General features: G+C 38.3%; 1 protein-coding gene across 1 annotated transcript in view; it reads right to left on the bottom strand.

Moving 5' to 3' along the window:
* Positions 1-15,541, bottom strand: part of LOC101860296 (beta-ureidopropionase) — a gene marked incomplete in the record, with an annotated part of 28,753 nt that overhangs the window by 6,048 nt on the left and 7,164 nt on the right. Inside the window, 7 exon segments of the mRNA XM_013089842.2 lie at positions 3,141-3,167; positions 4,629-4,671; positions 8,689-8,770; positions 10,149-10,263; positions 12,136-12,190; positions 14,161-14,237; positions 14,643-14,727. Of these exon segments, the coding sequence (XP_012945296.1) occupies positions 3,141-3,167; positions 4,629-4,671; positions 8,689-8,770; positions 10,149-10,263; positions 12,136-12,190; positions 14,161-14,237; positions 14,643-14,727 (484 nt within the window).

Below are 15,541 nucleotides of genomic sequence, written 5' to 3'. Positions count from 1 at the left end.
GGGGGGGGTAGTCTCACCTTTTGACACACGCGTGTTACGGTCAGAGCAACCAGGCATACAGTAACTGTTACTGTCCGGTACGACCTTCACATCTGTCTGACCGACCTGAAGTAGGTCATCCAGTCAGTTTCGACAGGCGGTTCTCTTATGTCAATTAATTGCTGTAATTATTCTAACCGTTTTACGCACCCGTTGACATAATTATTTTGGAGGTGGGATGATTGGTTGAGTGTTTGTTTGTTCGTTTGAGTAAAGGAGTAAAGAGAAGCATATCGGCACAGCAATGATCATTTAGTGCTGGGGAGAAGTAAGAAAGACAGACAGAAAGAACTGAGAGGAAAAAAAGAAGTAGGACTAGCCAGTGTCATTGGCGCTCTCCAACCACCCGCTTGGTGGAGTGCGTAGAGGGTATATTTTTAAAATAGGAAGATATGGGTGGTTAGTGTAAGTTTCTTCTGATGTATTTAAAAGCACACGCTTTCGCTTTCGTAGAGGCTGTTGTTGTTCAGAACATTAGGAACTTTGTGCTCAAAGGCTGTCATTGTTCAGTGTATTAGAGACTTTGTGATTCAGAGGCTTTTCCAGTTAAGACTATGAGGGACTTTGTGATTCAGAGGCTTTTCCATTTAAGACTATGAGGGACTTTGTGATTCAGAGGCTTTTCCAGTTAAGACTATGAGGGACTTTGTGATTCAGAGGCTGTATCATTCAGCTTATTTGACAGAGACTATTGTGATTCAAAGTGGAACAGTCCACAATATTAGGGTCCTTGTGATTCAGAGGCTTTTCTAGTTCAGAATACATGTATTAAGGATTTTGTAGCCATGGGTTATTTAAAAGGCGGGACCTCCAAAGTTAATGTCTGTCTCCAATACCTGAAGGTGTCATCTCTTTAGTTTAGTTTTAGTAAGGCGCTCGCAACTGCATAAGGTCATATGAGCGCCAAAGGGGTGGATCTCAACAGAGAAGTCCAAACGGGGAATCAGGCTTACTCTGCTCACCTCTCGAGCCTCAATAGCACAAAATCTGCTTCGACTATCAAGGCACCCCCGAAATAGCAGTTCACAAGAGAGGGACAAACATACAAAAGAAGTAAATGAAAAATGACGAAAGAAGGATGAGGAAAGAAATAGCAGCAGTTCCCTGTATGTTGTTTCAGCACAGTGTGTGCATGACATTGATAAATCAGCCCATTTACAATTCTACTGTGCAAAAGAACATGTTAATATCCCCCCTTTGGGAAAGGCCTAAAGTCAACTTCAGTCAGTAGCACTGCCCTGGGAGGGGGGGGGGGGGGTGGTGTCATCTCTGGCTCAGAGGTTGACTGAATAGGTCCTGGGTTCAAAATCTGACAGGGACAGAAAACTTCTCTCTAAAAAAAATTATCCTTTCTCCTCTCTCGCTCTCTAGCCATATTCTGTTGTCTGCTAACATCTCCACTTTCAATCTCCCCCTCTCCCCCTTTGCCAACTCCTCTGGGCTTCTGGGTATTTCTGCAGCCTTTCAACTGCACCTCCATGGCTCCTTACTGTTGTCTTTCAGCCACACCCCTTATCTTAGGGTGGGTAAGAGCTATATAACAGCTAGCCTTCTTGGATTAGGGCGAAAAATCTTGGAGGTCCCCTGTGCAAGTAGTGCATGTTAAAGACCCTTTGGTGGTCCAAAATCGATAATAGAATGCTTCGGCTGCCATCCGCGCAAAATTCAAAATTAATTCCTACCAACATGCAAATGTTGCGGGCTCATGCTCATATATGACCTTATGCAGTTGAGAGCTCCGTAAAATACTAACCAAAACAAAAAAAAGCCCACTTAGAAATTTTAACCAGGGGAACACATTCCACAGCCCAACATGATACCAACGAAGCTTATAATGGAGCACCGAGGGACTTTGTGATTCAGAGGCTGTTATCGTTCTGAATATTAGGGTGGATGAGTGTTGAATCCGAGTGCAAGACTCACTCTTTTTTCACACATCGAAGAATTAATAATCTTTAGTATATATTGTTTGACAAAAACATTAAAAAAACCCAAAACAAAACAACGAAAAAACCCCCACCAACAATAAATAAATAAACAACAATGATCAACAATACAAATGCACACACACAAACAGAAAAATCAATAAAAATACATTTCAATGAGTAAAGTTCAACAAAGAAAATAATCCAAAATAATTTCATCAAAGATGTTCAACTCACAGGAGTCCGGCTGCCGTCTGGTCCAGCAATGTAGCTTGATCCTAAAGGGGAAATCAAAATGACTTTACAATGTGTATTTGAATTAAAATGTTATTGAACAATTAAAAGAATAAAAAAAAAATTCCTATATATAGGCCTATAATTTTTTTAAATGTCTCATTAAATTTTTATTTTTTTTTACTCACATGTAGGAGACTCAGGTTTGATTCCCAAGTGGGGAGAACATTTTTACAGAGTTTCTGCTCGTGCTGGAATTTTGTATCTTCTCAACCCAAGTTAGCTCTGCATGATAGGCGAAGTCGGAAGCCTTCCTCCTAAATTATCAAAACTATGTCAATGGGACCGTAAAAACACCAATTCAAAGAACAGACAGCAAGGGGGGGGGGGGGGGGAATAGAAGTTTTACTGCTGCATTTCAGCAGCACACAAAAAGAGTTTTGTTGTTTCAATAGTGTCTTCCCTTCAGATGTGTGAAGATTCCAAAATTTAAAGCTAGGATTTCTCAGAATCATAAAATCATGGCACTGCCATCTTTGCCTCTATTGTCTTCATAATATTGTCGCTATCGCAAGAAATCCACTTAATCCTAAATTTGAACAATTTTTTTCTTTTTACATCCTCCAAAAGCTCTACCAAAGATGCACCTTTCAACATCACCAAAATGCAGTACTTAAAATGAAATGCTCAAGAATTACAATTTTCTTGCTCTTCATGATTCCTCGTAAGAACCAACATAAAAGAAAAACTAGACTAGCTATTTTGTGTCTTTGTTTTTGTTAGGTTTTACAGCGCTTGCAACTGCATAAGGTCATATGAGTGCCACTTTTTGTCTCTGACGAAAAAAAAGTACCCACATGGACTTAAGCACAATGCTTGTGACACTAATGATATTATGTTATATTTCATTTATTGACTATGCTAAAAGAATAACACACTCACCATAGAAATGCCCAAAGTCATGATGAGCTGTGGAAGAACAGAAACTTCTCAGTCTGAGTAAAGAGAAGCATATCAGCACACAGTAACCGTCATTGAGAACAAGAGAAAAAAAACAAAACAAGAAAGACAGTAACAACAAAGGAAATAAAAGGAGTAGGAATCATCAGAGGCGCTCTCCAACCACCCACTTAAATTTCCATTTAAGAACATTGTGAAAATATGATCTAAAATGTTTTTGTTTTTGTTTTAGTAGAGGTTTTACGGCACTAGCAACTGCATAAGGTCATATGAGCGCCAAGGGGTGGATGTCAACAGAGAAGTCCTTACAGGGAATCAGACTTACTTTGCTCACCTCTCTAGCTTCAACAGCACAAAGTCTGCTTCGTCTATCAAGGCACCCCGGAAATAGCGGGTCACAAGAGTGTGACAAACATACAAAAGAAGTAGAGGAAAATGACGATAGTAAGGATTATGAAAGAAAAAGAAGCAGTTCCCTGTTGTAGTTCAGGCACAGTTATGAGCATGACATTGTTGGATCAGTTCATTTACAATTCTACTGTGCATTAGACGAGAAATGTCCCCCCTTTGGGAATGGCCTGAAGACACTTCAGTCAATGGCACCGCCCCGAGGGATTTAAAACGTTTATCGTTATATAATATAATCTGAAACTATAAAAAATAACCATTAAAAATAGAAACAAAAAGAACCCAATACAATCCTGACAGTGGAGAATGAAGCAGTGCTACTACAACCAATCTTAGACAATGCCATCTTGACATACCAGGTTTGTCAATGAATTACACAATTTTCGACAATTTGACTTACCAGGGAATGCAAAACCTGTCAAATTGAAAGGTTGAGAAAGAAACAGTTCATCTAACTTCTTGTCACTGAGCATGAACAATTTAATAGGATAGCTTATCAGACAAGCATGACACACTTAGCATGACAAGGCACTGAGGAAAGCTCTTTCAAATTACCGGTGTCTGTGGTGTAATGGATAGGCCCATCACCATCATGCACAGAAGATAAATGAATTCAATTTCCTCCTGGGGGATTTTTTTTTTATTTTTTGGATTGAATACCTCAACCTGACTGCTGGGATTTTGTGTCCCTCTCAGCCCTTTTGGTTGACCCTGACAGACAATGTCAAAGCAGCTTGCCCCCTAAAAGATATGAACTGTGTCCACATGGATGTAAAATACTTATGATTATGAATTTTCCTATAGTGTTATACCTTTCCAGAAACGTAAAAGGTAATTTGGAAGGGAGAAAGCTTGGTCTGAGGTAAGAACACATTCTGAGTAAAGAGGAACATAACAACATAATAACGGTCATTTAATGCAGATAGAAACCAAAACAGATAGACAGAAACAACAGAGAGAAAGCAAGAGCAACTAGAAAAGCACTTCAACCATTATGTCTGCAGCAAAAAGGAAAAGATTGCAAAAACAATAACAAAAACAATTGTCTCATCAAAAACATACCAGGTTTCCCATCTCCTGAAGTAAATTCACTCTTGAAAGATTCCTGAAAAAAATCAAATTTTGGGGTGGGGGGTGGGGGAGGGGGGGGGGTTTAGTTGGGATCTAGCTAGAATAAAGAGAAGCATATCCACAAGATACCAGTGATTTTGTGCAAGGAATAAGCAACATAGAAAAACAGACAGACAGACATCTTGTTTGTTATATCAAATAAAGAGCAGATCTCAGTTTGGTTCCCTTGAGGGGAGAATTTTTTAATCTTGATCTTTCTACAGGATCAAAGCCGGTCTCTTAAATGATCTAAATAGCATTGATGAACATTTACACTTTTAAAAAAAAGAAGAAGAAAAGTGCAAGAGAAAAAGTAAGGTAGGCAGATTGAAAGAACAGTGGGGAAAAAAGAAGTAAGATCTCCCACCCGCAAGCATTCAGAGCTCCTCCGATCATGAATAAGAAAGCGACAAATAATCACAAATAATTTGAGAACTCACAACTTTGAAAAAAGCTTTCATAGTCACATAATATGGTACTTTGTATAGATCACAAAAGTAATACAGTCAAAACTGCTATGACGGCCCCCTGTACAAACAGCCACTTTCCATTCCTCCCTTGCATTTTTTCTGTACAATTTAACAGTGTAAAACAGGCACCTGTTTGACGCGGCTGTGGCGACCCTTTATTATCACCCCACAATAAAATTGACCTGGCCGAGACGGACAGGGTTATAAAAAATTATGCATTTCCCCCTGATGCTGAGGATGAGCTGACATAATTTGTTCAACTGTCCAATGGATGAAACGGTCATGTTGCTTAGGTCGCTCCCAATGTTTACCCAAGTTTTCCAATGGGTAATAATAAATTTTCAACTGCTGGAAAAGGAAGCGTGTGATCCGTCATAACCTATAAGCCCCGCCAATAAATCAGTCCATAAAGCCAGTCCATAACAATGGAAGTCAACACAACAACTCTCGACAAAAGTGTCACTCATTCGACGAATGGGGGCGATCCATTTGTCTGTTTTACTATGGCACTTCGCCTTCCTCGCATTTAGTTTTGTTTGACCTTTCATGGAACCATAATTTTTTTCATGAAAAAGAACAACAAAAGATCCCACAAAAACCGTACTATCCTCCCCCCCCTTTCAAAAGAAAAAAATACAACAATTAAAAAAAAACCCATATTAATGAGCCCTATGGCAGCTCTAAGCCTGCGACCACCACCAGTTGAGACCTCAGAAGTAAATGTTTATTTTTTTTCTTCTTCATTTTGATCAGTCCTGTGTATGATGACCACCTGTGTATATGGCCACTTTTCTCCTTGACAATGCGCGGCCATCTTACACAGGTTTGACGGTATTTTTAATTTCTCTACATACCAAAGTTACGAAAAAAATTATGTACTTTTAGGACCTCATGGAAGTGTGCATGCAAGAACTCAAAATTTACAAATCATATTATTGGCTAACGCATTTTGTATCAAGACTCTTTTTTGTATAAAGCGTAATATGATGTGCAAAACAGACTAAAATTATAAATGTATTAGGATGAGTATATTACAAAATCTGGGCAATTTCAGATGTGGTTGTTGTTGTTTTAAAATCCCTTTAGCTGCGAGCATTTCGCTTTTAGCAGCGCATGGGCAATTTCAGATATCCTGACTTCTGGATTTATCCAGAAAATCAGCACCTCCCTCTCAACGTGTGCAACAAGACTGTCTTATCTTACAGTTTACAACATCAACTCATGTCTGTGAAAAACCCATGGTAAAAGAACAAATCAGCCACTGAAAAAAATCAACTCATCACACACACACACACAACACAGATACACACACACACACAACACAACACAGATACACACAATCTAAACAAACTAGTTCTAAAAACAAAATAATTGCATATGAAGTCACATCTGGGTGTGATCCACCGGTGTAAAGGAGAACGACATTTCAAGTTTCAGAGGTGGAAGGTGAGAAAGTATCAGCTGTTGCTATTTACAATATTTCCCTGACTCATCCGAATAAATGAAAACAAATGCAAGAGCAGAGATATGCAGGGAATCAAAAAAGGAATTCAAGGACATGAACAGAAGAAAAGATAACAGTTGTTTAGTTTTAGTAAGGTTTTATGGTGCTCGCAACTGCATAAGGTCATATGAGCGCCAAGGGGTGGATGTCAACAGAAAAGTCCAAAAGGGGAATCAGGTTTACTCTGCTCACCTCTCTAGCCTCAACAGCACAAAGTCTGCTTAGACTATCAAGGCACCCCGGATATAGCAGTTCACACGAGAGAGAGTGACAAACATACAAAAGAAGTAGAATAAAAATGACGATAGTAAGGATGAGGAAAGAAAAAGCAGCAGTTTCCCCATGTTGTTCCGGCACAGTATGAGTATGACATAGATAAATCAGCCCATTTACAATTCTACTGTGCATAAGAACATGTTAATATCCCCGCTTAGGGAATGGCCAAAAGACAATTCAGTCAGTAGCACTGCCAAGAGGGGGGGGGGGGGGGTAAGATAACAGTTGTAGGGACACAGAGAGGTCAGCTCATCAACAACAGGATTAATAAAAATAGGATTATCTTACAGCTGCTACACACACACGCACGCGCATGCACATACTCATGCATGCACACTCACGAACACGCATGCATGAGAGCGCTCAAGTGGTGGACAATGAGCTTTAACAACTGGTGATGAGCCCGCTTAGGGTGTATACAGTCGAACCTGTTCAAGACAACCACCCATTGTCAAAGAAAAAAGAAGTAATCTTAGACAGGTGGTCTTTTGTATAGTGTCATTATAACACAGAAAAAACTCAAGGAGGGAAGTGGGAAGAGTTCATTTGTATATTTGATTGTCTTGGATAGCTGGTTGGTCGTTAGAGCAGGTTCGACAATATATATCCATTGTTCTGAAATTCAGATAGTGCTTTTTCTCATTTATTTGACCATCTACAATATTTGCTAATGCTGACCATAGAATTCAAGGGGTCATGTCCCACTGAAAATGCTATCAGTGTGTGAGGCACAGGCTGTTCTTAGTGCTCTCGAAAGGGTGATCTGAAATACGGGACCATGCACACAGGCAAATTTATTCAGGTACAATTCAACGCAGTAAAATTGACTGCAGTAAAACCCTAATACCACAAACTTCACCTGCGCAGAAAATTTCTCCATGAGCCCATTCTGTGTTGGGGAAAGTTGCATTGCATAGAATAAAGAGGGTTAGAAAAAAAGGGGGAAGGGGTGGGGGAAAATTTGAAATCTTTTTTGTGGTAACAAGAATTCAGTGTTTACTGGCTTCGTGTTAAAAGTTCTATGCGACATAAAAACCAAAGCCTTGATCCCAAACACACCCACAACTTGTCTAGGGTTGCAGTGATGTAAAACACAGGTATCACAGAGATTTCAGCTGTTGACTCAACTGCAAGTTTTTCTCATCCGACAATAAGAGATGGTATGAATAAACTCTTTATCTCCGACAAGCCGCTCCTAGCAGCTCATGGTCGGAACCACAATGCCGGTGAGCCGCTAGCAGCGGCTCGGGCACATTCCTTTACGACGACTTCGAGATCAAATTACTTTTTTGTCAATTGCAGAAAACAGGTCTCTTATACCGGAAGTTCATTCATTAGATGAAGAACTATCAAAATAGGTCAAATTTGTTAGCTCCGATTTAATGACCCATTTGTGACGATTTTGTAATTTTTAGATTTAGCACCAAAAAAGGGCACGTTGTAGTGGGTTTTGTCCCCTCGGGGATAAAGAGTTAAAAACATTGAATCCAAGTGTGTGCCAGATTATCTGAGCATTTACCATGACAACAGTGTTATGCTTTAACTGTGTGCCAGGAAGAAGTAGGTTATCTTGTTTTTTTCCTTACTCGTAAGATCAAGGTCTATTTTATGTTATGCTGTGGACCCTACATCTACCAGGCATTAATTTAACTTTCTTGAATTTAATTTCAAGGAGGGAATCTTCTATTTTTTTTGCCAGTTGAAATTTTCTCAAGAAACTAGTACCACAGTTAGAGCATAATACAATAGGTAAGAGGCTTACACTTCCAACTCTGTTGATGCCACAGGTGAAGTAACTGTTGGCAATGGCAGCATTCCTCGCTTCAATAGGCCACATAGGCTCACTGAAAAGTACAAAAGAAGAGAATTATTAACCGCCCAAAAAATGATAAAAGGTATAATTATGATACTAATTGTATTGATTTTACATCCTTTTCCAACATTGTATTGTTATTCAAAATGTAAGACCTCCGAATTAACATCCATTTCCAACAAGGATAAGTAGAGAGAGTGGAAAGCCTTGAAAACTCACTAGCAAACTGAAGTTAAACACCCTATTGGAAATTTGAACCACGGCCATCAAAATCATATCCTGACATGATATCAATTGAGCTAGCATCATGTCTACTTTTACAAAGACCAGTTAAAACAATGATGACATTTACTAATAGATACTAAAATCTGAAAGAACCAATCCAGGAAATTATACATATCAGAGACTCGCTGTCCCCAGCCAGTATTTCGCAATTAACCAACATATGTCAAAAGCAGTAGCTTGTCAAAAATATGACAGTGGAACCAAAGTATTTAGCATCGCTAATACTAACTTCTCTCTCACCCAAAATGAAACTAAAACGGTAAACATAAAATATACAATTTGGTCCAACATCTCCAAAATGATTGCAGTAGTATTAGAAACAAACCAGACATGGGCTTGTTATTATTCCAGACCTATTGCACACGCAGTGCCTCTGAAGTCAAATGGGAGATATTTCGTAAAATACAGTCTAATTTATACTATTATTTAGTTCCTCTTGCTATTTCTGCCTGTTGTTTTTATTTTGAAACCACAGGTTCAGGTTAGTATTGTGAACAATTTTTCCCTTTTTTCGTTTTAGTTTTAGAATGGATTTGAGAAAGGGTTACCACTTGTAATGCTAATTATGAACCATATATATTAGAAGCAATAGAGGAGATAAATTAATGCAATGACTGTTGTTTTCCACTTACAAAAATTAAATATTTAGCCCAGTTTCAATAAACTTAAACACCTACAAATTTAGAAGAAACAATCTAAAATAACTTGAAATTTAAAACATGTGTGTGTTCAATCATATTAATGTAAAAACAGTTCAGCTTCCTGAGGATATCAAAATTGTTAATCACAAAAGACAATCTGTATTCGTCTTGCAGGGAGAAGTTTGTCCTGGTTGTTAACAATGGCAGTTGATGTTACAAAGGTTAGGTGCACTCACGACAAAGGGATGACAGGCAAAAACCGCAGCAATAATGTTCTTATTCAGTTATTAACACAGTTCAGCTAACTGATGCCATCAAATGTCATTGAAGTATTGAACACAAGAGATAGAGGAATGATATGCAAAAACTATAGTAATAATGTCCATAAAGATAGAAGAATGACATAAAGTAAAAACTATTGTAACAATTGTCATAAAGACAGTGCAATGTTCATACTAAGTTGTGCAAAAACAGTTCAGTTACCTGAGGCCATCAACAGTTGCAGAAGGATTGAACACGATGTCGGCTCCATTTGTAGCATACATCATCCAGTTGAGAGGGTGGTGACGACCATAACAGATGTTGATGGCGATTTTTCCTGAATTGAAACAAACATTTTTTTATCTACTAATATGAGTCATTACGCGAATGAAAGAAGAAAAGGCAAATAGACAGAAACAAAAGAGGACCAAAGAAGTATTTTAAAATTCAACATACAAAATCTTTAATCCAAAAAGCATGAAAACAATCAAGGGAAGTACCTCTGGCTCAGGTAAATGTGATTGTGTAGTAGTTTTTTTTGCAAGCATTACCAAAATTTCTATACTTCTTTCATTTGATTAAAGTTTTAAAAAATCAAACAGATTATTGTTAAAATACCTGACTAAGTTTGTAGTGGTTGGTACCCTGTGATGGAAATATACACAACTAGGCCTAAAGGAATGAAAACTTGTGAGGGAAATATACACAACTTGGGCTGTAGAGGCTAATAATACAATCCTTTTCATTCATTAATCTTATTTGTTACAGATAATTAACTTGTCATCGTCTTGCTGATTTATCTCAAATTACATTATATTTTAAATATTTTGTAAGCTGTATTTTGATAAACAGACTGTCCACCTCTATTTGAACTTCTGTTTTGATCAAGTTATTTTCTTTTTACAATTCAAAATGATTTATTACCAACACAACAATAGATCAGGTGGTAAAAAAACCATTGCAAAGATAATAATCAATGAAAAAGTGTAAACGCACAATTCTTTTTGTCTCCACTGCACTATGGCGCGCTCTGACTCATCTGCATTGTCCCCTTGTCTCATAAGTTTCATCCCATTTCTACTTGAAGAATTGCAAATCAATAACAAAACAGTCTCCTCAAATAAGCAGAAATTTAGAAAAATAATCCAGTGAACTTGGAATAGCTTTATGGCAACCACAAGGAATTTCAGCTTTAACAAAACGAAGTGAAGCAAAACGTTACATTTGTGAGGATATCGTGCATCGCTGTAAGAAGAATGAGGAAAAAGAAGAACTAGGATTTAAAAAATGCACCAACACACATATGTGAGGCAGCGTGCTGGAATCAGGTTCTCGTAAAAATAATCAAAGTGAAGAAACTTGCATTTTTCTACCGGTTTGTGAATTTTTATCAAATTTTTCTTTTTTGGCTCAACACCTTTCATGCCCATTAAAGAACTCATTTCAGTGTGTATTTTTCTGAAAAACGTTGATTAAAGGCACAAAAAATGTAAATTTTCATTTACCACGGACTCTTAAGCTAAGGAAATAACAAATCTTTGGCGGCCATTTTCTCACTTATTTTACCTCTGAAAACAGGTGACCCCCACCCCCTTATTTCCCAAATATTTCGACTTGTATTCAAGATAAATGTACTTTTTTCCCCATCCAAATAAAGACAAGTGAACAAGCTTTAAGATGTTACCAATAACTCTACATGCCCAAAAATTGACGAGAGCCTGATTCCACCACGCTGTCTCACATATAGCTCCTCCATGAACAGCTGCTAAATTTTTATAGATACTTACACATACACACACACACTCTCTCTCTCTCTCCCTCTCACTCCCCCCCCCCTCTCTCTCTTTCTCTCAAGGGCCAAGTCAGAAACAAACATTGACAATCATAGCCCTTCACTCAGTCCTCCATTTGGTCATCCCCAGAAATCTTGGAGTGTCCTGACTATTTTCATTTGCTCAAAAATTTAGACTTGTTGCTCTTGGCCTGTATCTATTTCTTTTTCCATCAGTCTTTCCTGAGGCAGCGAGACATTAAAGATCATTGTGACAGCATTTGTATCATAAGATTGCATTCGTCTTTTTCTTATTATCTCATTAGAGTATTATTACAGTGACAACCTTTACACAACTACAGAAAAAAACCCCTCTCCAAATCATTTCCATCACATTTTTTTCAACAAAGTCTGTGGCTTTAAAAATAAAAAACTTACCAAACTGTGTCTGAAACACTTTGTGGCCAGTATTTCCCTCCATGTAGTATGTCGACTGAAATAGAGTTTTTAGTTCAGGTTTAGTAAGAGTTTTAGAACATTTGAAACACAAATTTGTCAAAAAAGTGTCAAAGATTAGAGGGGTTTCTAAAGAGTACAATGCAAAGAAAAGAAGGAGGAGAAATAAGGATGACAGACGTTTGATAGGAAAGAAGGAGCAAAGCACACCAGAGCATCTGCTAACCACTGAAAGCTGAAACATAATGAAATTGAAATCAACAGTGTTGGAAAAATACAGCCCACTATGTGAGCTTGTTTTGTTGGAGGAAAGAGAAGCACATCGTCACAATAACAGCCATTTGTCGCCAAGGGAAATTTTTATAATTAAGGCACATGGATAGAAAAAAAAAGTAAGACCTGTCAGTAGCACCCTCCAACCACCCTCCTTGGCAATGCGGAGACAGAAATTACCTTTGTTTACTTTAAAAGTGGTGTACTAAATACTGAATTCAATATCCTATTTTTTCCTCCGTAGGCCTGGCATCCATACTTCTGGAAAAAATAGTTAACAAGGGTTTGAATCTTATCTGATTGTAGCAGACGTAGATTCTTCAAAGACAGGTTGACAGGGAGAATAATTTTGAATAAGGAGCATTTCGAATTCAAATCATAAAACTTTGAGAAAGAATTAAATGTTGCCGAGGCAAATTGTTATTAATTTAGTTTCAATGACAGCATTCTTGAAGAGAAACAAATGTGTGACGATGAGGTGGAATCACTGATTATCAGGCGCTCGTCAATTTTTGGACATATGGAGTTATTGGTATCACAAAAAGCTTATACCCTGAGATAGAACAGAATATTGAACGCACATCCACTGCTCAGGGTGAGTCTCCATCATACATCCCTTTTCAAAAAAGAGTATGGCGGAGTCTTATACAGTAGTCTCCGCCTAAGACCCGGTGCTCAGGTACAAGGAAAATGCGGGATCTTAGGCAAACCGGGATTTTAGTCACATGGCCAGGTATAAAAATCCACAGTAGCTGATGGTCAAGCCCAAATCTAAACAATGATCTCTTCTTACTTTAAAATGAACTGACATGACTCCTGGGCACTAAAAGTTCTTTTCAGAAGTCAGTTTTTCCTTTTTTGTGTTAGTGTGTTTGGGGAAGGGGGGTGGACCTTTCTAAAAAATACTGTGTCAGGTGAGAAGCACCAACCAAAAATGTATTGCTTTCCATCTCTGATGGAGTTGCCTGTCCATGTCATAGCTTCATAAATCACTGCGTTGAGACCACACCGACTAAATTTAAAAAAAATGAAAAGCAGGTTCACTGCCAACAGATTACCACATTACGCAAAAGCAATCGAACAGTCTACAGTCTGTCTAGGAAGTTAGAGCGCAAAACTGAAAGACGAGAGTGATGGTAAGGGAAACATAAGCGTCCACCAGTTCAGTTTGATGCAATGCAGTTGCCTGTAGGCCCTCCCCACTTAGTGTGTGATGTAAGATCAGGTGGGCAGCTCAGGTGATCAGGGAAAGCAACATGTCAACGAGTTCATACCTTGGTGCGATCCCATCTGGGGCAAACATTGTAACTGCTTATCGAGATTTACAACAGAAGTGTGATCACATTCATGAGACTGGATGACCCGTGACGTGACAGACTGTACAATGATTGCACATTTTCGCTACTTGGTTGATCAGCTGAGCATGCCCAGGTTTCTTTTTTGTTCTAAAAAAAAAATCCAACAAAAAAACAACTTAATGAGAACCTGAAAAGCAGGATCTCAGCCGAATGTAGCTCCTTCGGTGCGGGTCAGAGGGGGATCTTAAGGGTGACCTTTTTATAGTAAAAATTCTGTTTCTCCAAAATAGCGGGATATTAGGCAAACCGGGACGATAAGCGGAGGGATCTTAGGTGGAGATCTTAGGGATAGTACTAAGCTGTCGAAATGTATGAACGGAGAAATATCTAACCAACTAAACAACAAAACAAACAAACAAACTTTGAGGATTTTTACCTCATTGAAGTCACCAGTTCTTGGAATATGGTTCTTCCTCGACTTGCCCAAAACTTGTCCAGTGTTGGAAATCACGACTGAAAGGGAAGAGGCACGAGAAACGTTTGTTTTAGTAAGACTTTTACGGCACTGGCAACACAATTAGGCCAAAGATTAGAAATGTTACAAACCACCCATTCATAAGATATGTGAGTTACAGTGCACTAAAATATTTAAACAATTTGATTTACAAACAATATGAGCATTTTGCAACATAATTGTACATTGGACTCCGGTTAAACCGAAACCTGTAGAACTGCCAGATTTTCTTCTGTTAAGCTATGTTTTTGGTTTTGAGAGATCGCTCATGCTGATTCCTAATTTTTACTGACCTCCCCCCTCCCCCAACAGATCTACATCAGAATTGGTTATAGATTTAAAAAAAAAAGAGTTGACCTATTTCTTCTAGTTACAAGGTTAAAGCATAACATTATAATACTTACCTGCAGTATTCCACAACACATCACCCCTTTCTTCATCTCGCTCTAAGATTGGAGAGATAATGACCATATTGTACTGTTTTGCCAGCTGAAATCAAATCAACATTTAAAAACTAGGTCAATTAGCTTTCGATTGAATTTGATTTGGGAGGAGCATATCAGAACAATAATAACCATTCAGTGCAGGAGAAGAGTTAGACAAAGAGACAGACGGAGACAAAATAAAGAAAGAAGAGAAGATAAACTTTAAGTGGCACACTCTAACACCCTGCAAGTCAGTTTGTAATACAGGTCTTAAAAATGGCCTCTACAAGCTTGTGAGAAATATTTTTCCTCACAGAGAATTAACCGATTGTAACTGTAATTTTGTACATTTTGCCCCCTCCCCCCCCCCTCCCCCACTTAACACAATTTAGATCCTTTAGGAAGAGGGCTTCTTTGACCCTGCAAGGGCAAAACCTGGTCTGAACGGGACACAGAATGTAAGCTGGCAGACAGGATATTTCATGCAATAATTTCTCCGTCTGGAAATTGAACTACTGTCTTCTGTATGCTCTAGCGCCTAACTGTTACACCACAGACGCTGGTCTTTATTGATTGCTGAAGATAACATTGGTGCCGAGTGAATTGTAAGTATTGAGAAGAGTGTATTATTAAGTTTCTTTTTTTAGAGAGACTTCTTAATGTTATATACTGCACATTCATGAAATTTTAATTTCTAACATTAGATTTTTTTCTAAAGTGTCATTGAAAGTAGAAATCAGATGGTCTGTGGGAAAAAGTTGAACAGTCCATTATCTGAGGCATCTTGAGGGGGAATTGAGAACATAAAAAAGGAGGAAGAGATTAAAGAAGCAAGTGGAAAAGGAGCTTATGGCGAAACAGAGAAAATAAAAGGGGGG

Source organism: Aplysia californica, unplaced genomic scaffold (genome assembly GCF_000002075.1).
Source record: "Aplysia californica isolate F4 #8 unplaced genomic scaffold, AplCal3.0 scaffold01061, whole genome shotgun sequence".
Classification (NCBI taxonomy): Eukaryota; Metazoa; Mollusca; class Gastropoda; order Aplysiida; family Aplysiidae; genus Aplysia; species Aplysia californica.
Note: the sequence above shows the minus strand (reverse complement) of the source record. Positions and strands in the feature narration are given on the sequence as shown.